The sequence below is a fragment of the Onychomys torridus genome, chromosome 12 (genome assembly GCF_903995425.1).
Source record: "Onychomys torridus chromosome 12, mOncTor1.1, whole genome shotgun sequence".
Taxonomy (NCBI): domain Eukaryota; kingdom Metazoa; phylum Chordata; class Mammalia; order Rodentia; family Cricetidae; genus Onychomys; species Onychomys torridus.
Window position 1 is genome coordinate 18,145,017 of NC_050454.1, and position 25,148 is coordinate 18,170,164.

Genomic DNA, 25,148 nt, shown 5'->3' on the forward strand with positions numbered 1-25,148 from the left:
GGAGACCGGGCTTCTGCAGGGGCTGCCCTCCTCACAGGGATCCTGAGTAAATCATTTTATGGCCAGACTTTAATGAAGAGGGTGTAATTCCAGAATGAATGGGTCCAGATTTTTCCCAGAACGGGATTGACTTCCTCTTCTGTCCTTTACAGGTTTGCTAGCACGTTCTCGGAAGTTAGCAATATGGAGATGCCATTTTAAAGTTTTTTTTTTTTAATTGTTGAAGGACATTGTATAAATTCATAGAGAGCTGGATGTATTTTCATAGTTATTTGGCACTTTTATTAACTTTTTAAGTTAGCATTCAGAGTAGTAGGCCATTTTCATATGTATGGTATTATACTTTGTTCTTATCGTCCCCTCTCCCACTGTGATACTTGTCTTAAATAGATATTGTTGAACACAAAAGAAGATGTTGGACTTGAGTTAGATGGGAGAGCTTATAACTGTTCAAACTGGGTACATTCATCCGCAATTTCCTCTCATGTAAAAATGTTTCTTATAGAGCAACTGCAACAATTAAGAAAACAAATGGAGAATGTGTGCTTGACGTACAGTAGATGTTGAATAAATATATTACATATCAAACAGTCTTGTTATTTGGGTTTTTGTTTCTGGCAATAGAATGGGGAATTGAACCTAGGTCCTTTCACATGCTAGATGAGCACCCCATTACTGACCTACATACATCCCCAGCCCATATGAGAGTTTCTAGGAATCCCTCTCCTTCCTTCCTTCCTTCCTTCCTTCCTTCCTTCCTTCCTTCCTTCCTTCCTTCCTTCCTTCCTTGCTCTTCCCCCTCCCCCCTCTCCTTTAAAGACATTGTAGATCAGCCTGGCCTTGAACTCACAAAGATCTCCCTGTCTCTGCCTGCTGAGAGCTGGGACTAAAGATGTACACCACCACACCCCAGCAAAGATCTTTTATTTTATGTGTGTGAGTGATTTGTTTGCCTGTATGTATGTGCACCATTATGCAAGCAAACCTCTCATACACATAAATCTAAAAGGAACTTTTTAATGTGTCAAATAAAGATAGATAAAAGACTAATTACCCAAGCCACTATAGAAATTGCAAGGTGATATTAGCCAAGTTGATCTCTCCTGCCATACTTATTTATATCATCTCGCCTGCCACACTTCCTTTCTATTTCAAAGGATAAGAAAATGTTGATCACATGAGGTTATTGTGAGGAGTAAGTGAAATTGTACATGCAGCCTTAGGCTAGTGCCTGGCACAGCGTTGCTTGTTTTTAATGCTGTTCTTTTTGCTCATTGTAGTGCAGGAAGCCTTGCAACTTTCTTCTTAAAAGCGCATTTTTATAAAGTAGACCAAAGCAAAAAAAAAAAAAAAAGATGCAAGTCTCATTTCATCCTTAAACTTGACTTTTCAAAGCAAAATGAAAAGAGCAATAATTTGGAGGAGATATTTTTAAATTAGCCTTAAACTGCCGAGGATGTCTTTTGGGGAAAGATTTCCTTCACTGATTTTTGTTAATCTAAATATTATTATCCTGAAACAGGTTCTGGTGTTTGTTTGTTTTTTGTTTTGGTAAATTGATACCTGTGAACTCACTTGGTTATAGGTCATTTTGTTGGTGATAATGAATTTAGCTCCCAGTGTAAGTTTTGGAGCTTACAAATTGATTCTGTAAATGAACAATGATATAATAATAGAATTACAACATCTTAAAAGGATTAATAGATAACCTAAATGCTATGCTTCAAATTTAATTCCCAAATGCTGACATTGAAGAGCTTACGTATACACTTTTGTCGTGCTTCATTTTGGAGAAGGCTTTAACTTATGTGGCTAGATTTCAAATTACCATTAAACATGTACTGTAAACATGTCCAGTCTTAGCAGTTTCGTCACCCCTCTGAAGGCATGTGGCTTTCCTGGGGACTTTGCCAATGCCAGTCGTCCCAGCATTGCAGTTGAAAAAGACAGTATCTTTGTCAGTACTTGAGCTGACCTTTAATCTTTTTATTAGCTGCTGCTTCTTGTTTTGTTTTAGTTTTTTGAGACAGGGTTTCTTTCTCTGAGTAGCCCTGGCTGCCCTGGAACTCGCTCTGCAGACCAGGCTGGTCTCGAACTCACAGAGATCTGCTTGCCTCTGCCTCCTGAGTGCTGCAATTAAAGACATGTGCCACCACCATCCGGCACATGATTTGAATCATTACAGCAATTATTTCCATGTTATTAGCTGGGGAGTAGAGCTCAGAAAGTGAGCATGAAGAAAAAATTTACAGTGAATCTCGTTGGATACAGTGGCACATGTCTATAATGTCAGTAATTTGGAGTAAGACAGGATGGCAGGATCAATGATTCTGTCCTGGGAGAGATTAAAAATAAGTAAGTAAATAAGAAAGAAAGGGAGGAAGGAAAGAAGAAAAAGAAGGAATCACAACATTGGCCTTGGAATAGAATATTGAAGGTGTTACATCAGTATATTTTTTCAAAGCTTTAAAAAATTTCTCTGGTTGCTCTGATAGAATTCCAGACAAAGGCAACTCAAAGAAGGAGAAGTTTATTTGGGCCCAATAGTTGTGAAGGATATGGTGTATACTGGTAGGGAAGGCGTGGTGGGAGAGCATGGAGCAGTGGGTCACCTTCCAAAGATAGATGGTGCATGAGCTCCCTTTCTTCTTTTATTCAGTTCAGGAACTTAGCTCATGGAACAATGTAGCCCGCAATTAGGATGGGTTTTCCCTTCTCAGTCTAGAAATGCCCTTACACATGTCCACATTTGTTTTCACGGTTATTCTAAGTACCGTCAAAGCTAGCAATTAAACTTTACCATCACAGTGATGTCAGTGGCATCTGTTTGTTTGGGTTTTTCAAGGCAGCCCTGTGTAGTCCTGGCTGTCCTGAAACTTGCTCTGTAGACCAAGCCAGCCTTGAACTCAGAGATGCCTCTGGCATCTGTTATTGAATGCATTGGAAGCCTACATTATTCTGAAGAATGTTAATATACTTACCAGCAGAATTACTGGTATCTCAATAGGCAATTGATTTTTATTTATTTATTTTTTTTAAGACAGGGTTTCTCTGTATAGCTTTCTTGGAACTTGCCTTGGAGACCAGGCTAGCCTCGAACTCACAGAGATCCACCTGGCTTTGGCTCCCTAGTGCTGGGTTTAAAGATGTACGCCACTACCACATGGCTAGGCCTCTCTTAATGATTTTGGAGGCTAACTTTTCCGAAAAACCAGTGATTCTAAAAATGACACTATGCTGTTACAGCCTGAGATACTAGGAAAAAAAAAAAATGAACCTGGTTTCTGATCTAAAGGCTGCTATCTATTACCCATATGGCTTATGGTCTCTCTCTCTCTCTCTTTGAGTCTCAATGAGTTGCCCAGGTAGGCCTTAAACTTAGAATTCCCCTGTCTCGGTTGTATGCTGCCATGCCTAGATCCTTTTCTGAATTACTAGAAGATTAGCACAAATATATGTTTAATGACACTTTAATTTTCTAATATATAGAAATAACATGAAACTTGTTTGGAGGAAACTGTATACTAATAATCAGCATTTTACATGTTCTGCGGAGAATGCCACTTTACTTATTGCCTAATGATTCAGCTATGTTTGCAACCAGAGTTATTCATGTCTGTTATTTGTTCCAGTTGTATATGTATCAGCTGTTCAGAAGTTTAGCCTATATCCATTCCTTTGGAATCTGCCATCGAGATATTAAACCGCAGAACCTCTTGCTGGATCCTGATACAGCTGTATTAAAACTCTGTGACTTTGGAAGGTGAGCTAGTTTTCCTACTCACTCCCCCTTCATAGCTCCTCCCCTCATACTCTCTTCACTATATTACAGTGGTGGTCTAGGCCCTGTCATCCTCACTCAGGGATGTAAACTTACTTAGGTCCTTGTGAAGATGGTTTTGATCATTTCTAGTGGAATACTAAATGTGTGTACCTTTCATCCTACAGCTAACTTTTGAGGATTATTTCCATATCCATGTTGTGAGATTAAGTATGTTTAGAGATTTTTAATATAGCATTGTTTATAAATATCTAGTAGCAATAAAATGTCCAAACAAATTACAGTCTATACAAATACGATGTTATATACATGCCACTGAGGGATAAAATGAGGGGTCTTCTGAACCGGAAGGGAATGACATCCAGGAAGTACAAAGTGAGAAAAGTCAGGGGCCAGCAAGATGGCTGCTCACTTGGGAAGGCTCTCAAGACCGACAACTTGGGCTTGACCCTGGAACTCACTTGGTCCTGCAGGTTGTCCCCTGGCCTCCATAGGAGTACTAACCTTCAGGCTTGTGGTGACACCTGATAATCCATGTGCTCACTAGACCAAGGTGTGGGAGATCATTAGTTTGCAGCTGGCCTAAGCCATATAGTGAAACCCCATGCAAAAAGAAAGCCGCTGCCACATCAGTACTGTATGCAAAGTATGCTTTAAAAAAAAAAAAAAAATACTGTGACTACTGTGTAAAACACATGCATGTGTGCATGAACATGGCTTATTTCTGAATTGATATGTAATGTCCATACATGATTACTACTGGGCTGGGACATTTTAGGATTATTATGTACTTGGGAAACTTGCACTCTCATTGATCTTTAGTACTGCTTGAGTCTATATAATTTGTATATATGTTCCATTTTCATTACAAATAAATTTTAAGTTTTACATTTATGTATATATACATATATATGTAAATATGTGTGTGTGTGTATATATATATATATATATATATATCCTTTTAATTTCACTTTCACCTCCATTCAGGGATGAGGTAATACATTGAGAAATGGTATTAAGTTTGATTTCTTGGTCATACACTGTTTCTTAGTAGAAAAACTTCATGCTTTCCCTTTTGGTAGTCAGTGGCTGTAAGCCTCCCAACATGCAGTCAAGCCTGTATCCATAACAGGACAGATCATCACACTTGTTCTGCCATAGCTGTCAGGGAACCTCTTCTCTTTTGATCTGAGACATCTGTCTTTTTAACTTGGATTCTTTCCTATCTAGTGTCTTTTCACCCTTGTTAGAATTCTTCTTTTTCTGTTTAGCATCACAGATGAGATATTGACCCGTACCGCTAGTGTCTGTATTTCTTGGCCAGATGAAACTGTGGGTTTAACATCAGATATGTCTCCCACTGGTGTAGGGAGGGACCTGAAGACACCAATCCGCTCTGTCAGTAAACTCATTCTTAGTCTCATTCTGCACCTCTTTCAGATTTCCCCGTTTTAGTTTCCTAATTACAAGCCCTCTCCCCACGTCTCACTCTGCTGGCTGTGGCACTGCTTCATAACCACAGGTGGTTAGACAGTTACAACCTGACTAGAACATGGAAGCATGCATAGGTTGGTTGTGTAAGCATTGAGCTGGTCATCCTGAGTCAGAAGTCCAATTTAAAAGCAGTGGGCAGTTTCTTACCCTTGTTAAAAAGCATGTGGGTGAGGAGTATCGATACATTCGTCCTACTCTGATCCACTGTCGTTCTTCTGCTGGAGAAGACTCCTTTGACACGTCCTGCCCCTTACCTTTATTTAATTACTTATTATTTTTGAGACAGTCTCTCTGCAGACCAGGCTGGCCTCCATCTCACGGAGATTCAACAGTCTCTGCCTACTGAGTGCTGGGATCACCATGCCTGGCAACCATTTTTATATTTCAGAAGTAGGATTCAGGAAATAGGGAACCAGAAAAAATTCAACATGTATATCCTTTTGTAATTTTTAATCTCTTTGTTCCTTAGGTAACATTTAACCAATGCTTACTTTAAAAATTGCTTTTTTCATATCAATTTGATGAAACTGTATATGAAACAATTGGAAAGAAACAGTTACAAGTGTGTTGAATTGCAGTTTAGATAAACATGGTGTGTAAATATAAGAGTATTGTTTCTTTAAGGCATGAATTAAAGATTGCTTTTTATTTTTATTTTTTTCATTAGTGCAAAGCAGCTGGTCCGAGGAGAACCCAATGTTTCATATATCTGTTCTCGGTACTATAGGGCACCAGAGTTGATCTTTGGAGCCACTGATTATACCTCTAGTATAGGTAAGTACGGAATCTGAATACAGTGTTTATAACTGGTAATTGCACCCTGATCCTTATAGTTTCTCTGACATGGAAAAGACATGGCTGCAATATATTTTTGCAGAAATGTATAGAACTAAAATTTTTTAACCTTTTAGAATTTAATGTTTATTTTTCTATTATGCATTTTTAGCATTAGAATTATAAAAGTATTTATTATTTTGTATTGTAGTTGGTTTTAATGCATTTGATTTTAGCTTAAAGTTTCAAATAATATGTAAGTACTATAACTCTTTTGGTAAGTTTTTGTTTTTTGTTTTAATTAAAGAGACAGGGGTGAATGGCAGGAAGCCATATACCATGTGGCCTGCATGTGGGGGTCAGAGGACAACTTTGTGGAGCCTATTCCCTCCTTCCATCCTGATGTAGGTTCTGTGGATCAAACTCAGGTCATCAGGCTTGCACTTCGAGAATTCTTATCTACTGAGCTATCTCATGGGTCCTGTATTAGTTTTCTGGTTCTCCTGAAATATTTACTTCTGAGCCTGATACCTAGTTAGAAAATTGGTTAATTAATAATGTTACTTTTAAAATGTTAATACTGTAATTGATAGGGCAATAATGTTTTTGAATTCCTAACATATGCATTACTTAATTTTCGGGCAATTTAGGTCTTTGGTTGTTCAGCTCTTTTAACCCCACTGGTCATTTCAAGGTTTCACCGGAGATGTCTAATGACAGAGGATTAGAGACAGTTGCAATGGTCACTGACCTTGTCTTACCTGTTCTAGTACAACTGCTGTGTCGGCACAAAGACCATGACCTGCTGGATCAGAATAGCAAGACAGAAACCCAGCAAGCTTAGGCTAGGTTTGAGAAGGGACAAATTTTTTTACTTCATATATTGGGGGTGGGGGTTGGGAGCTGAGGCTGACATCAGGTGTCCTCTTCTGGCTGAGCTGTGAAATGGAGAGAGTTACTAATTCTGCTTACTTTTCATGGTTGCTATGAGGGGTAAAATAAAATGTTACTGAAGAACTCTAGGAATGGAAGGTGACTTTCTTTGTATATTTATTAACTCAAAGGTTCCCCAAGAGCAAATTTTAACCCTTTGTCCTTGGGAATGTCTTTGGATATTCAAATTGATTAGTGTTTTATTCAAATGTTTGATATTGGTCACACTATATATATCTACATATAAGATACTGGATTGATACTTGGTTGTGCTAGGTTCACCTGAAGTAGTTACAACCAAATCCCCTGACACATTATGGAACATTTATGTAAATCAGGGCTTTGGGGACCCTAACAAACATTTGGCCCATTTTTAGATCTAAGTTGCTTGCTTTTTAAAGTTTTTAAAATTTATATGTGTAAGTGTTTTCCCTGCGTATATAACATAACACATATACACATATATTCCTGCATATATGTATACATACCACATGCATACTTCGTACCTGTGGAGGTCAGAGAGGATATTGAATCTCTTAAAACTGGAGTTATGGATGGTTGTGAGCCGTCATGTGGATGCTGGGAATCTAACTAGGTTCTCTGTAAGAGCAGCAAGTACTCTTAATGGATGAGCCATCTCTCCAGCCCTGATCTTGCTTCCTAAAGCTGTGAAAGATTTATATGTGCACGCCTTTAATTCTGGCACACAGGAACCAGAGGCAGGCAGACCTCTTGTGAATTCCAGCCAACCTAGGGCTACATAGTGGGTCAGTCCCTGTTTCTCTTTGTGTGTCTCACTGTATGTTTCTCTGTCTGTCTGTCTGTCTGTCTGTCTGTCTCTGCCTTTCTTTCCTTCACACACACACAAAATAGATTTGTAAAAGATGAATACTTAAAAAAATACTTATTTGTTAAAAAAGAGAAGAGTTCAAGCATATGAATAGATTTTTTTTTAATTTAACAATATTTGGAATGGAACCATCACAGATTCTGACTAAATTATTGTCATATTTGGATATAACCAATACTATGTAATCAATATAAAATATACATTTCACCTCAAATTATAGTGTTATAAGCTTCTTTTGTTTTTTTTTTTTTTTTCTTCAGATGTATGGTCTGCAGGCTGTGTGTTGGCTGAGTTGTTGCTAGGACAACCAATATTTCCTGGGGACAGTGGTGTGGATCAGTTGGTGGAAATAATCAAGGTGAGATGGTTGAGTTACACTTTTGAAGCAAAAATGCCATACACACACCCCAAAAAACAAACAGCACAACACAATACAACAAAACAACACATTTAAACAGTGGAGAAATGATTTAGACGTTTTAGGCCCCAGAAGCTCATGTGAATGCTGCCTGGGCCTGGTGTTTTCCACCGAGAGAGCACAGAAGCAAGCTGGTTAGGAAGAGTGGCCATATCTGCAAACTCTGGTTTAGATTGATACCCTGCTTAAATGAACATAGTGAAATAGTGACCAAGGATGATTGCTGAACCTACCTTGGGCCTTCATGTACATGCACACATAGGTATAAGAAAGGAGAAAGGGGTGGTAGGTCATTTAGCCTGCTGTGGTATAGAGCAGGTTTTAAAAAAAAAAACATCATAATAAGTAAACTTTTCCTTTTTTTAAGATTTATTTTTATATTTACCATATGGATTTTTTTTTTTTACCTGCTTGTACATTTGTGTATTACATGTGTCCATAGTGATCTCAGAGTCTAGAAGAGGGTGTTAGATCCCTTGGATCCTCAAACTGGGGCTGCAGATCATTGTGAGTCGCCACATGGATTTTGGAATCAAACCTGAATCCTCTGGAAGAGCAGCCAGTGATGTTAGTTGCTGAGACGTCTCTCCAGCCCCATGATTAAATTATTTTAGGATATATTTCATAATAAGAGATTTTCCTTTTAAAATAAGAAAAAATAGGGGCTTGACGTCATTGTGTTCAAAGGTAGTTGAAAAGGCCAGTGGTTGGTCGTCTTCATCCAGTCTCTGTGTAGTTGGGTTTTGTAGCTGGGACCACTGTGGTAACCTCTTTTTGGTAGCCGTTTTTAATTTTAGGCTAAACCCTTAACCTTATTAATACTACTGCTTTTTTCTTAAAGATTAGAAAAAGTAGTGGAAGTTATAAGAACACAAAGCAATCTTGTAGAAGGCTTTTTAAAAATGTACAAAATACTGTTCAGTATTTGAGACAAGAACTAGGCATTAGAGCTTCAGAAACAGGATTGTTGTTCACTTGGGGTTTGTTTAACCCAGAATTTTCCAGACATCCCCTTTCTACTTATTACTCCTTTCTTGAATACTTCACTTAGGCTGAGATTCACCTAGATTTTTTTTTTTAATGTTTGATTCCTTTGGCTATATAGCTGACAAAAGGGTTTTCACGTTTATGTCAATGATTTGCATAATTACAGAATTAAGAAGGAGAGGGACTTGTTCCCAAGTATAAATTTATTTATAAAGCAGAGACTGGTAGCTAAACCACTTTCGATAAAGAATATACTGGAAGACTCATGTCCTAGTCTCAAAACTAAGTGTTCAGTTATGGTAATTAAGAGAACAGATGAATGGGAAGTAATTGAGAATTAAGAAATCTTTTTTGTTGTTTTTTAACTTTGAGTACTAATTGGACCCTGTACCCTTTTTTCCCAATATGATATTTTTATTGATTGTTTGGGAGTTTCATGTAATGCACCCCAGTAAGAAATAAGTCTTTATATTTATGGCCAATTGATTTTTTTAACATGGATTCCAAGGCAGTTTAATGGGAGAAAACCATCAGTAGAGGCAATAATGCTTAGACTACTGGATATGTATATGCAAAAGAATAAAGCTGGAACCCCTTTACCTCACTTACACTCCTGTGGAGAATAGAGAACATTATGCAGTTAGTGGGAATATGAATTAGTACATACAGATAGTATGAGGGACATATTTGGAGGTTCCTTAGAAGACTAAAAGTTGAATTACAGTATGATCAAGCCCTCTTTCCCTTGAATATGTATCCCCAAAACTTGAGTGTGTGGATGCTGTACTTTCCCATATCCATTGTAGCATCATTTGCAGTAACTAAGATATAAAATCAATTATTTTAACTTACAGCTCATGGCTCACACTCCATCACTGAGAGAAGTCAGGGCAGAAACTCAAGGCAGGACTCTAGAGGCAGGGACTGATAACAGGCCATGGAGGAATGTTGCTTACTGGCTTGCTCAGCTTGCTTTTTTATAGCACACAGGACCACCAGCCCAGGAGTAGCACCCCCCACAGTGGACTGGGTTCTCCTACATCAATCATATATCACAAAAAATGCACTACAGACTCTCTACAGGCTGGTCTTATGGAGGTGTTTTCTGAATTGAGATTTCCTCTTTCTAAATGATACTAGTTTGTGCCAAGGTGGCATAAAACTAGCCAGCACTGAACTGGAGAGATGGCTCAGTGGTTAAGAGCATTAACTGCTTTTCTAGAAGACCTGGGTTCAATTCCTAGCACCCATCTGGCAGCTCATAACTGTAATTCTAGTTCCAGGGAACCCGATACCCATGGCAAAATACCAATGCACATAAAATAAAAAAATAAATAATTTAAAAAAAAAAACCCTAGCCAGCACCCCACATATCATTTTAAACCTCTTTAAATACATCATTTGAGTCAGTGAAGGATTTTTGTCTTGGTATTGGGCCCAGAATGTCAGGGTTCTTGCACTAAAGTAGTTCAAAGGTAGGTTGGTTATTACCTCAGATGCGTTGTGCAAAGGCTGGATTCCTGTTGGAGTTGGTGCTACCTGGAAAGGCTTCATAAGAAAATAATGTATCCACTGTTGAAAGAAGGCTAGTGCTTAGTGTCTAACTGAAATTAGGTGTGCTGTGTGTGTTAGTTACCCGTGGTGGTTGTGGATGGTGGGGGTGATAGAATATGGGTGTACCAGGAAAGAGGAATCTAGAGCTGTGGACCGTAGGGATGTACTGTGTTCTAGGGAGTTAGAAAGCCACTGCAGAATTTTAAGCCGAGGAGTAACGTTCTTAAAACGGCTTATGTTCTCTACAGCAGCTTTAAACAAAACTGGCTGCATGTGCAGCTCCATTGTTGAAGTTTGGTGCCCTCTGGTGTTGAGCCATAAAAAAGCAACTAACTAATGCCTCCTGGGTATGGCTGTCAGTGTAGTCTTTGTTGAGGTCATTTTCCAACAGCCCTGGGGGCAAGCTCTGGAGGGTTCAGCCCTAAATAAAAACTGTTGGCAACTAAGGAATTCTGAGAACTGGAGGAATAGTCTTTCCTAGGGAAGAGCACACTTAATTGGTTATCCAACCCCAAATGGTCATCCCTGAATACATACATGCAAGTAATCTTATGTGGACTGAGGTAGGGTGTGTGTGTGTGTGTGTGTGTGTGTGTGTGTGTGTGTGTGTGTGTGTGTAACAATGTTTAAGAAAAAGAGGCCATGAATTTTAAAGCGAGCAGAGGTGGGGCTTTGGGGGAAAGAAAAGGAAAGGGGAAATGATAATAATCTCAAAAAATAAGAAATTAAAAAAAAAACCTTGGCAGAAGTGCCTGTTTTGGAGCTCCTTTTTTTTTTTTTTTTTTTTTTTTTTTTTTGGTTTTTCAAGACAGGGTTTTTATGTAATTTTGGAGTCTGTCCTGGACTAGCTCCGTAGACCAGGCTGGTCTCGAACTCACAGAGATCCACCTGCCTCTGCCTCCCGAGTGCTGGGATTAAAGGCAAAAGGTGTGCACCACTACCACCTGGTGTGTTTTGGAGCTTTCTATAGATGCTTACTTTGGTCTTTATTTCTTTGAAGATACCAATTCAGTTTCTGTTTTGATGTTTTCTGTGTGGGGGTCAGTTTGAACCTAGTGGGTAAAAAAAAAAATAACTATAAGAAATGTGGATGGGAGCAGATATTGCTGAAATGATTAAGAGATGAACAACATCCTAAAGGGATGTAGCAGATAGATCCCCGATTCTTCATCTTTCTCCTCATGTTTACGATGTAATAGAATGGTGAGCAAAAGAAAAACTCTATTCCATAGAAGAATGATTCTGCTTCCATTCGAGTAATAATTTTTTTTTCATTTCTCCTTCCTCTTTTACTGTGTGAATAATCTAGTTTCTTTTCTGTTACAGAGTGATAAAACACTCTGACCAGAAGCTCCTTATGTGAAGAAAGGCTTTATTTGGCTTAACACTTCCAGGTCCCATTCCATCCTTGAGGAAAGTCAGGACAGGATAAGATAGCCTGCTTGCTATCTCATGGTGCAGCATTACTTCTGATCAGGAAACTCATTCACAGCCAAAGAAGTACAGCAGAAACATGGAAGAATGCTGCTTGGTGACTCACTGACAGATCCACACTTAACTGGCTTTCTTAAATAGCCCAGGACCACCTGCCCAGGGAGTGCTGCCACCCATGGTGGGCTGGGCCCTCCTGCTGCATCAGTTAACAATCAAGAAAATACAGACATACCCACAGGCCAGTCTTACCCAGGCAGTTCCTCAAGTGAGACTCCCTTCTCGGGTGACTTTAGGCTGTGTCAAGCTACAGTTAAAGCTAACTAGTACAGTGAAATGCCATGCCTAGAGAACAGTGCATAAAACTTTTATGACTAGTTTAAGTCACGGAAGGACTCAATTTTTAAGAAATCCAGAAATAAGTATTCTTTGTTTTGTGAATGGGTAACTTCCACCAAGGCTTCTTGGAGATTAAAATAATAATCCCATTTCTTAAAATTCAACTGAACCTTGTTTTGTGTCTGAAATGATTATTTGCATCCTATCCATAAAATAAAGTATTATTAAATATCCTATCCATAAAATTAAAAAGTTGTCCAATTTCAAAACTCAAGAGTTAGCTGTAGTGAATCAGGTGAAATACTCTCGAAACCTTTTAAAAATGTGATAACTGGACATGTTCTGAAGTTGAGCTGTAATAGTTGAGTTATTAAAATGTCTTTTACTTGTGGTGTTGGCTTTATATGATTATACTCAGTCTGTTGTCATAGTGTCCCCCTGGATTTTAGACTTAGATTGTCGTTTATTTACTAGCCAGAGGGTCTGATTTTTTTTTTTAGCATGCTGTTTTCTACCTTGGCTGCCAGTGTGAACAGTTTGCTACTGTCCCGTCTGCCTCCTGGATTTCCCCAAGTGCACATCAGCCCTGGCTTTCTCTCCTTCAGGGTGTTTGCAGGATTCCTTTCCTCCCTCGCTGCAGCATGGCCTTTGACCTCATCTTTATTTGTGTTGGTTTGGTACTGATCTTTGCTGTTGTTGATTTGTGCACAAGTCTTTGGGCCCTCGTGTTTTTAATATGTCGATGACTTCCAGGGCTCTGTCGGCCTATGTTTTGCTTATTTTTGTATTTTAGATAGGGAATTACTAGATAGCCCTGCCTAGTCTGGAACCTGTTCTGCAGCCCTGTCTGTTGTCCGACTTGGTAGTCGGTCTGTCTGCTGTAGCCACCAGGCCTTGCTCCTGTTGGCGTCTTAGTTTTTTTCTTATTGCCATGACAGAATACCCAATGAAAGTGCCGATTGGCTCACAGTCCGAGGACAGTCCCGTCATGGTAGGGAAGGCGTGGTAGCGGGAGCCCAGAGAGCAGTGAGTGGTGGTAGTTAGCCCGCTTTCTCCTTGGTATCTTGTCCAGGACCCCTGCTCATGGAAGCCCCTCCTAGACACCTTGAGATGTGCCTCCTTAGTGATAGTAAATCCTGTCCGATGATTTTTAAGCCATATTTCCTTGTTGTGCTGTTTAGAGGTTATTCTAGGATTAAAACTACAACTCATTAAAATGTCAGTCTGTTTTTAAATAATAATAGTAATGTACCACCTCACATACAACCTAGTGTCAACTGTATCTTCTCACCTTTTCAGTATAATTTTACTATCTCTTCTACCTGCTGTAATCTTTATACTATATGCTATCATTTTGTTTATAGAAACTTCCTCTGAAGGCTTTTTATTTTTATTTTTGGTTGTTAGGGGATTTTTTGTTTTACTAGCTTTGTGTGCAAATGTAGCTTTGGCTGTCCAGGAACTTGCAGTGTAGGTGAGGCTGGCCTCAAACTCACAGAGATCTGCCTGCCTCTGCCTTTGAGTACTGGATTAAAAGTGTGTACAATCACACCTGTCTATAAAGAAAAAAATGAATATTTTATTTTTAATCTTGTGTATGTGAGAGAGTGTCTGCCACATGTGTGTGGCTTCCCCTTGGGCCGGAAGCATCAGGTCCCTTGGGACTGGAGTCTCAGGCAGTACTGAACCACCTGACATAGGTGCTGGGAATCCAACTCTTGGGGAAGAGTAATACTTGCTTGAACACTGAGCCATCTTACCAGCTGGAGAACTTTGTGAATGAGAGGGAAACTGTGGATTTGTCATTTGGGGTGCTGGTCATCCCTTTGGAGAGGGAAACACATAGTTATCACAACCCCTTTGTCAGAGCAGGAGAACCTGTTGGAAGCTTTTGTCTTTCATCCTGGAGCATCCTCTTGTGATAAGAGCTGCTGCTGCTAACAGTCTGAGCAGTCACTCACACCGAATGTTTGGAGAAGAATCCTTTTACTGGCTCCAGTGCTTCCCCAGTTAGCATTTTTCTTCCTGACACCTGGGTTTAGTGTGCCATGTTTTTCGTGGTATTCTTGAAGGACCTCCCCTCCCCACTCCCTTTTAAATTAGAATTTTTATGGTTATTGTTTATGTTTATGAGTGTTTTGCCTGCATATATGTATGTACACCGTGTACATGCCTGTTGCCCGCCAAGGGCCAACAGTGGTTTAGGATCTCCTGGGACTAGAGTTAAGGTGGTTGGCAGCTACCATATGGTGCTGGGAATCAAACCCTAGTCCTCTGAAGAGTAGCAAGTGCTCCTAACCCCTCAGCCAACTCCCTGCCACCCTTCTTTCATTTAATGTTTAAAATAATTTGTTAACATTCTTAGTGTTATTTATCTGTCCCTCCTCCCTCTTCTGTGTTATCATCACCTTCCCCAATTAAAAGCCCCACCCTTTTTTCATTTTCCCTTAATGTATCTGTAAAATTTCCTTTTATTAATGACTTTTATCAATTGATTATAACTTGACATGATCTTATTTATGCTAATTGAGGTCCTTCGAGTCTCTCAGATTGTGAAGCATGCAAGATTTTAATCAAATTAGAGGAAAACTTGTAGTTCGTAGTTTTTCAGATAGTTTTTTTGTTTGGTTGGTTTGGTTTTTGCATTTTGCATCTGCTCTGCTCTGTATTCCCAATTCTTCACCCTTTTCTCAGACCTCCTCTTCCATTCTTCTCCAGGACCCTTAGAGGGAGTGGTATAAATATTCTCATTGGCACTGAGCACTTGGTGGTCAGTTACACTCAGCATGTTAAGTATCCATGAGGCTTTATATTTACTGTTGTGTATTATAAAGAGAAACTTCTCTGATTAAGGCTGGGAGTAGTATTTGTCTGTAGGCATAAAAATAAACATTTAGAAGGCAGTTTGCCAGTCTTTTTTAGTTTTTCTTTTGTCCATGTGTTTACACTTATATCCCTGTGTCTTACGGTGGCCAGAGTACAATTTTGTGTGTCGCTTGTCAGACGACCCCCCCCATTTTTGTTTGAGGCAAGGTCTCTCCCTGACTTGGAACTTGCCTTGTGTGACAGGCTGACTGGCCAGTGTGCTCCCAGGGTTCTGCCTGTCTTCTCCTCCCAGACCAGCATGGCACCGGGCCTGCCCTTTCACGTGCGTTTGTAGAGAGCACATTCAGGTCTTCATGCTTGCCTGCAGAAGGTACTTTACCAACTGAGTTACCTCCTCAGCCCCAGTTTCTCCTTTTCTAAATGTCTGGGTCAGTTCAGTTCCTGTATATAAACTACTGAAATTAGGAACCCAATTGTTTACTTCCGCACTAAACCTTATAGCCCATGCTCCTCTGGAAATCATCAGATTTAGCTCATTTTTACCTCTGCAAAGATACTCATTCTGGGCCTCCATTTTTCATGCCTAAAAATGTTTGAAACAGATGAGTGGTCAGCTAACTAGGACCCAGACCTGCATACAGTTTACACCCATGCTGTGAATAAGCTTCTGTTACGACTGCTATTTTATTGCAGTATCAGCTGAAGAGTGAGCAGGAAGAAGTATGGCTCACAAACCTACTCTGCTTACTCTAGCCCTTTCTAGGAAAACAAACAAACAAACCTACCTACCTACAGTGACCTGTAGATTAGAAGATCACTCGTCTAGTTTTCTAAAGTTTGTTGATTTCTGTAACCCTTCATGATCAAGTCGAGAAAGGCAAGTTTCTCTCGTGTAGGCCCAGCTGGCCTAGAACTTGCTATGTAGACCAGGCTGGCCTTGAACTCACAGAGATCCACTTGCCTCTGTCTCCCTACTGCTTCGGTTAAAGGTGTGTGCCATCACCACCTAGCCTATAAATAAGCTTTAAAAACAAAAACACAAACAAAACACAAACTTGTGTTCTAATGTTTCAATTTCCCTTCTTTATCAAATCACAAACCCACACACACACACACACCCCACACACAAATTGCCTAGGAAGAGGTTTGGCTTTAAGATTTAAAGACTGATCAAAAGAGGAGAAAAATGACTCTAATTCAGTGTTGAGCAAGAGAAGTGACATCTAGAACATTTTGTGATGTTTGGATGTTTTACCCTTATCTAACAGCCTTGGTAAATTCAAGGTTGGATGGCTTTAAATAAAGTGTGCTGAGGAATTTATTTGCTTAATTGATTTTTAAAATGATAGGATTTTTGATAACAGGCTACAAGTTAGTAACTAAAGCTTCTTAAAAGTCACAAGTGCATGTCTTAAAGGTAAAAACAGCAGTTCAGTTCTGATTAACAGCTATAACTAAGGAATTTGTACCATTACTGTTGAGTAGGTTTTGCTCCAATGTTAATGCACTGTGCTTATGGAGGCTTCTACAGATGTAAAAGCTTAATAGTCAGTTTTTGGCTTCCAAATAAGTAGAACAGGTGGTAATTATTTTTCTGTGGCCAACTTAATAATATAATGTCCTCTAGTTCTATTCATGTTGACAGTTCATTTGTTTTGTGGCAAAGTAATACTTCATTGTGTATGCATAACACATTTCCCTGTATCCATTCCCGCATCAGTGTGCACATAGATTGATCCTGTATCTCGACTATTGTAAAGCAATAGACGTGTGAGTGCAGATGTCTCTCCTCAGTATTTTCTGAGTCAAGGAGAGTTCCTAATAAAGTCTAGATATGTTGAAGAATGTGTTTTACAGTCTTATCTCAGTCTTTGACTTCTTATTTATTTTCTTAAGAGTATCTTTTAAAGAAAAGTCTATTTAAAAAGTCAGTGAAGTTTTGAAGGTTTTAATGATGTCTAGAGAATTAAAGCCAATCAAAAACTAAGGAGTATGGTTTGGGCATGGTGCTGTATTCTTTTAATCCCAGCACTCAGGAGGCAGGCAGATACCAATGAGTTCCAGGCCAGCAAGGGCTACAATAGTGAGGTTGTCTTTAAAAAAAAAAAAAAAAAAAAAAAGAATATCTTCACTTTGTTCAGAATGTTTATAGAACTACCCCTAATTATTCATTGGTTGCTAGCACAAAATATTCGACATGATATTACTCTCCCATGAAACTGCCATTAAATTGTAAATGGAGTGATTTTTTTATTTTTCAGTAAACTTGTTTCAGCTGGTCATAGTGATACATTACTTTAAGCCCAGTACTCAGAGCAGTTCAGTGGATCTCTGAGTTCCGGGCTAGCCAAGGCTATCTAGTGAGATCCTGTCTCAATAAACAAACATTTCATATTGGGCTCTAAGGTAATAAAGATGAGTAATATGTGAAGTCTTAGTGGTGTGGGAGGGTGTGGATATGTGGGTGTGGGGGTGATGCTTCTCCCGGAAACTGTCGTGTGGCCTTCCTTGTGTCCAGTGCCAAGTGCCGCTCTAGAGGGAATGAAGTGCTCAATTCTCTTTTGCTGTGTATTATACTTACATATTTTAATAAACAGCTGTGAGTTCTCTTGTTCTTTGTCTTCTCTAGATTTTCATGTATTTTCTTTTACACAGTGACACTCTTCAGTGAAATTGAGTGAAATGATGAAAGTCCTTGACACAGCTTCTGATTAGCATTTGTAATAGGACAGATAGAGTACCGGTTTTATTCCACAAATAAAAGATAGTCTTATTTAGATGTGACCATCGCAGATCATTGTTCCTCTGTGTAGAATCTGCTTGATTTTACCTTGATTTTTTTTTTTTAGCTTTTTTTAAATCTGGTTTTTATGTATGTGTGAATCAAACCTAGAGTTTTAGAGAAGACCTGCTTGAAATTTGCCAACAGATTTCAGGTTACATCATTGCCAGGCCTGGCCAACTTGATTATTGCTTTTTTTCTTCTTACAGCTACTAAGACAGTGTTGGAATACAATGGGAAAGGAAGCTGGGGTTACTTGAATATTTTGTAAATTTTTATTTATTTTATGTGCATAGGTGTTTTGCATGCATGTGTGTCTGCAGCGTGGTAGTACCTGGTGCCCTCAGAAGCCAGGGGGATTACAGGACCTCCTGGGACTAGAGTTACAGATAGCTGTGTTCTTAACTAGTGAGCCAGTCCCTGGAATATTTTTCTAGTAATTCTTTTTTTCTTTTTCTTTTTCTTTGTTTTTTTTTTTTTTTTTTGAGACATGGTTTTTCTGTGTAACAGCCCTAGCTGTCCTGGTACTCGTTCTGTAGACCATGCTGGCCTTGAACTCATAGAGATCAGCTTGCCTCTGCCTCTTGAGTGCTGGGATTAAAGACTTGCGCCACTACCACCTGGCAAAATGATTTTTTATTTTATATGCATTGGTGTTTTGCCATGACTGTGTTTACATGACTGTGTGAAGGTGTCAGAGCCCCTGGAACTGGAACTACAGACAGCTGTGAGCCGCCATGTGGTTGCTGAAAATTGAACCCTGGTCCTCCGGAAGAGTAGCCAGTGCTCTTAACCGCTGAGCCATCTCTCCAGCCCCTCTAGTAATATTTTTAACATCATTCTTATCATAGAACATCAGTCTGTGGTGGTATAGCATGGTTTTACAGATAGATACAAATCTTTCACAAAAATCTATTGAGTTTGATATTTTATTTCTGCTTTGGATTCTTTATTTCAATAAAACCCATGCATCAATGTATATAGATAGAAAAAGTTGACAATATTTCTTTTTCTTGGTCTAGGTCCTGGGAACACCAACAAGGGAGCAAATTAGAGAAATGAATCCAAATTATACAGAATTCAAATTCCCTCAGATTAAGGCACATCCTTGGACAAAGGTGAGTCAAAATGAGCTTTTGAGAAAGTACATCAGCTAGTAGTTAACTAAATCTTGGGGTTCTCATTGTACTTAAGCTAAACTATTTTGAGACTACATACCTTGTGTCGATTTCAAAAGCACAGCCGTTCGTTCTGTGTGAAAGTAGCTCAGTGGCTGTAGTTCAGTGTTTTTTTGACAGTGTGCTTTTATTCCTGTTGATGGCCTATAGACAGTGTACAGCCTGGGCTTTCATTTGCAAGTCAGAACAAAGTACCCATAACATTCAAATAATGGAACAGGAATTTTAAAAACCTAAGGTTTTTTTTGTTTGTTTGTTTTTTTGTTTTTAAGATTTATTTATTTATTATGTATACAGAAGAGGGTGCCAGATCTCATTATAGACGGTAACGAGCCACCATGTGGTTGCTGGGATTTGAACTCAGGACCTCTGGAAGAGCAGCCAGGGCTCTTAACCACTGAGCCATCTCTCCAGCCCAAAAACCTAAGGTTTTAAACTTAATTTCTTGATTTTAAATAGAGATGCATAATTCAGTATTACCACAAATAAAAGACATTTTACATTTTTCTTTATTCTTTTAAACTGTCAAAACAGACCTTTTTATAGATGTTGCATGTTTTTCTTGTTTACTGTCCTGTTGGTACTTAAGGAGAAGTATTTTTAAACAGGTATAATCTTGTTGGATACATACTTGGAAAATAATTTATAATGTTTTAGTATGTCACTAGCTTTTGAGAAAGTCTAATCAGGAGTTTTTCCACCTCTGGTTGTATGATGAGATTAAGTGTGCAAAGAAAAAATAGAATGTGTTAGGATTTATATGGAGTTCATTTGTAGCTGCCTCATTTTATGGATTCAGAAACTCTAGCCAGAGACAGGAATGCCGTGATCCAGACTGCAGGCGGCTGTGACCCTGCTGGAAGTAAGCTAACACTAGCTCTTGTGTACACAGCAGTGTGTGTCTAATACTGGGCCTTTAATTCATCGTCATTCAGGTAGACTAGACAGACGGACAGACAAGACAGACAGATAGTAGGTTAGAAACAGTCAGCTTTTTAGTATGTATTTCAAACTAGACACTGTATTTTTTAAGTGTCCTCATAACTTGTTTTATACATTGATAAGTTTGTCTAGTTGATTGTAAAACATTTAAGAGTAAGAGGTGAAGTAATTTAAGGCTATCGATGAAATAGTTTATACTCCCTATAATCAGTATACCTGTCTCTTCTGTTCTGTTCTGTTCTGTTATTCTCTCAATGACATGAGGATTCCAGGTACTTCCTTTAACGTTCTCATGACCTCCCTTCAGACAAACACTTAACATTCACTATTTCTTTCCTACTTTAAAAAAGATATCAGTAATATTTTAGTTCCAGAAATACAAGTTGAGGCTTTCATTCTCCCAAGAGGCCAGGTCCCCTTCATTTTAAAACTTATGATGAGCACTAGTCTTTGGTAAAGTAGTCTTTGATCTTTATATTTAAGGCTTATTTTGGAGCTAAGTGAAATAGTACTTAAGATCTTCTCCATGGCTCTAAACCCAGAGGATCCTAGGTGACTTGTTGGGGTTAGAGGCCGAATAACAGATTGAACCCACTGGAATTATTACAAGTCAGTGAAATCATGAGGGGTTTATAGTATACTGTAATCCTAACTAAGTCAAAGAGACGGGGGCAGATTCCAAAGTATAGATTGGTACAGGAATATAATTCTGGGAGGGTTATGTTCTGCCTATCTGTACTTCTATGTTTTAAGTCTTCATCATTGTTATGAAGGAAGAAGGGAGGACTCTTTTAAGACATCAGTCTTGGTATGTCTAAGTATTCACCACTTGTCCTCCATGTTGACACACACAATGGAGTTGACAGACACAGGTGCTACCATTGAGGTTACAGAACCCCTTTAATGATCAGTACTGACACCAATGGTGATGTGTGTCATATCCTTTATCCCCACCCCCAATTTTCTCTCTGCAATGGAAATATTGGCCATAATAAAATATGAATAACAGTTAATTATGAAATGTAGCCAGCAGGAAGAGCTATAGTGAATTAGTTTAAACTTTTCTCTGCCTTCTTGGATTCCTGATGTTTTTCTTAATACCCCAAATACTTTCTAAACTTGAAAGAAATATAAAGCTCTTTTACTTAGATCTCCATTTCTATGCCATGTATAAAATAATTGTTCAATTCTCTTATCTTTTATATTAAACTACCATGAACTCTTCATTTATATAGTATCCTTTGACAGTTTAGCTTCCCCTTTATGCAGATATACTCCATAATAAACACATTTGTATTAATGTCTCATTAATACACACAAACTTACATGGTACACAGAAATCCCAGTTGGATAAGTGATCAGAATATGCTTGTACTGAGTTTGCTTCTGAAAGATTTTTTAAAACTAAAATGTGGAACTTAAGATTTCTAGAGGTAGCATAGTCGCATCTTCTGTATCCTCCCATTGTGGTGTTTCCAGCAGCTGAGGAATGCTGCCTTCGGCAGGGAGCCAGTAGCAGCACTGGAAATGCCCAGAATGTTCCCTAGAACACTTGTCCTTTGGGTCTGGAAAGACAGACAAGCATCCCTTTTGTTTTCTGCTGTCCACCTGCAGAAGCTACTTCAGTGCTCTTTGCTAAAACCAGGAGAGTGTGAGCCCTGGCTTCTTGGCTGCACTGTGACCCGCAGCAGTTACCACATACTCCTTCCCATGGACTCAAAAGTACACCAGAAGCCAGGTCATGGAGTCCTGTTTAACAGTCTCTGTGCTCTTTCTAAAAACAGAATATTTTTCCAGATGTGCTGTTCTGCAGGGTGAGTCATTTGTATTCTCAAAGTGTAGACAGAATAAAGATGAAGGAGAAAACTGTCTTCCTCACAAATAAAAGATAGAGGGATGCTGCACTACTGGGGTTGTGAGGATTTAAGAACCCATTCAAGTTGCTCAGGACCATTGCAGAATAGCTAGAATGGGACCGGAGTGTTGGCTCACTCCTTAAGACATTTGTTACTCTTGCAGAGGACTAGGGGTTCAGTTCCCAGAACTCCCAGGAGATCTGATACCCTCTGACCTCTGCAGGCACCAGACACACATGTAGTACACATATATATGTGAAGGGGAAACCCATATACACATAAAATTAAATATATCTTAAAAACTGTAAAATATCTAGTATAGCCTAATTTGTTGATAAATCACTTAATGGTTTAAGTGGGAAAGGAAATGAAAGCTTATGTTTTGGTGTATGCTATATATTTCAAAAGAAGAAATACCAGATTGATAGCTAAAGGAGGTGATACAGTAGAAGATTGAGAATTAAATAGAGATTTGATTGGAAAAGAAAAAAATAAATTTAAATCCTGCCTTCAGTACATGGAGGAATAGCAAAACAGTAGATCATTAGGTAGGAAGTAGGGTCTAAATACTGTTGCTTCTTCTTATTTCTGTTTTGTAAATACAGCTATAATCATTACAAATACTGTTGTAGTCGTGAGTAAATGCATTCTACTTCTAATCTACTTCTGCCTTGTCTGTTACTTGTGCCTCACTATCCTGGTCTTGGTTTGGGTCACTGTGATAATGACCTATAAAACAACCTCCTACCTCCTTACTGATTTCACTCCTTCATCATCAGGAAGGCCAGGCCCTCTTTCTCATTATACTCCAAACTAGCTTTCTGACTTCTCTGAGTCCTCGTAGCCTTTAGGAAAAGTGGCTGTGAAATACATATTATGACAAGGGTGATCACATGTCCCGATTTATTATGATTTCCAGTGTAGTTATTAACTGCTCATCCATTATGCTCAGGGCAGCCCCACTTTGGGTGCTGACCATCTAGGTCCTACTGTTCTCAATCTTTTCCTAGCTGCTCTTTCAGCAAACAGACTTAGTTCTTGGCTTGCCCCTGAGATTCCCCGAGGGATCTAATTGCTAGAACTTCGTCTTTCCCACATTGTACTACTTTCTCCACCTCTCAAGTACATACCATTAGGCACTGAATTTAAAGTTCAGTGTGTAATTAAGGTAGCTCGGAGATTCCCCGGTCAGGTAGGTCACTCTCATTCTGTAGTTGCCGTGGGTGCCTCCCATCCCATCCCTAGTATTGAGTAGCTAATACCTTTTGTTTAAATTACTCTGACAGATACTCTCTTTTGTCCTGCTAGCAGATAATCCTCAGGTCAGATGAGTAATGCAGGTAGCTGTGTAATTATACAAAGTGATGGGAGTCGTTTGTGATTTTATTGGTTTGTGGAAAGAAGTAGAACAGAATCCCAAGGGTCCCATCTTTTATCCTGATATTAGACTACTTAATAAGTTAGCTGTATATGTTGCAGCCATGGTCAATTTCCTGATGTAATCAACGTTCCTCCTTGATCCAGGAGAAGCTGCATTTCTTTCTCTATCTTCTTGCGAGTGGTTTCTCTCCATGCCCCACATGCAGTGTTCTTCCTTTGCTGCTCTGCTAAGCAGATACTAATCCATCTCAGAGCTCCCTTCTTTCATGAAATTTCTCATTGTCCATGTACTCTAGTTACTCCGCATTGTGTAACTGCTTTGATACCCATTGAGTCAAATTGTATATATTTCAGCAATTTCTAGTTTTTCATTTCATAATGGGAACAGGGATATAAATTTCTTCAGAATGCTTGTTGAGAGCCAGCAAGATGGCTTAGCAGGAAAAGCCACTTGCCATTAGCTGGATGGGCTGAGTTTCATCCCAGGAACCCACACATTAGAAGAAGAGAGCCAGCTTTGGTCTCCGTGGGCATGCAAACACAACAAATACGTAAATAAATAAAATATTAAATATGAAGAGAAAACATCTAAAAAATGTTTGTTGCCAACTTTTTGACATGGTAATTTAATACTCAGCAGTTAAGTGTGTATGTAGGTTCTATGGTCATCAGTTGAGATCCTTTTAGCTATCAGAGGAATCATTTTACACTAAGTCATGTTCTTTGCCTAAAACTAAACAAACAAAACAAAAAGCCAACAACCTCATTGTGTTTCTTTTTGAAGACTCTTGATAACTACATTTTTTCTATGACTCTTTAATATGTTTTTTTGGAACCTGACAGATTTATCCATTTCAACTCTTTCTAAGCTCATCACTGAAAATACCTTCAGAGAGGCCCACAAAGCAAAGAGAACAAAAATTACTGTCAGCCTTTTCTTGGAAACCCATTCCATCCACTCTTTTTTGTCATAATCATTACATGTGCATGTATCCAGAAAACATAAAACCATACTGGGGATTTCTGTTGGTTCTGAGCTCTTCCATTGCTTGTGATAAATCAGACTTTATATTTTCAGTGCTCTCCGTCCTGAATGCTATACTAACTAGTAACTACTTGCCCTGTGAGTGCATCTGCCATCTTGGCTGGCACACACATACACACATGTATACACATTCACCTCTTAGAGTGATCAATCCATATATAAGAGAAGTCTCTCTCTCTCTTTCTCTCTCTCTCTCTCTCTCTCTTGTGTGTGTGTGTGTGTGTGTGTGTGTGTGTGTGTGTGTGTGTTTAATTTTAATTGTTTAAGGGGGACAAGGGCTGGGGTTGGGAATAGATTGGAGAAGGCAAAAATATGTATTTTTTAATGTATCATTGTTCTTTAAATATGTTTTCTTTATCACCAGTGTTATGTTGGGTCCTATAAAGAATGAAAATATGCAGTCTTTGCCTTTGAAAGCATAGTTAAAGAAGTATTAAGTAACAGAAATCGTTTGTTGTAAATGTCCAAAGCTATTTATGTCCAGTGAGTATCACAAGACAGACCTTTAGTGAAGACAGTGAAAGAAGTCTTTCTAGAGATGGCACAGGACAAGGGCTGTTGAAGCAGAATTAAGATTT

The 25,148-nt window shown here is 38.9% G+C and overlaps 1 protein-coding gene across 2 annotated transcripts in view; it reads left to right on the top strand.

The window, feature by feature from the left end:
- The window catches only part of Gsk3b (glycogen synthase kinase 3 beta), a 155,289-nt gene that overhangs the window by 97,287 nt on the left and 32,854 nt on the right, over nt 1-25,148 (top strand). For both annotated transcript variants that reach the window (XM_036203407.1, XM_036203408.1), the window contains exons 5-8: nt 3,633-3,763; nt 5,943-6,049; nt 8,093-8,190; nt 19,192-19,287. In XM_036203407.1, coding sequence (XP_036059300.1) covers nt 3,633-3,763; nt 5,943-6,049; nt 8,093-8,190; nt 19,192-19,287 — 432 coding nt within the window. The remainder of the gene's footprint in view (nt 1-3,632; nt 3,764-5,942; nt 6,050-8,092; nt 8,191-19,191; nt 19,288-25,148) is intronic.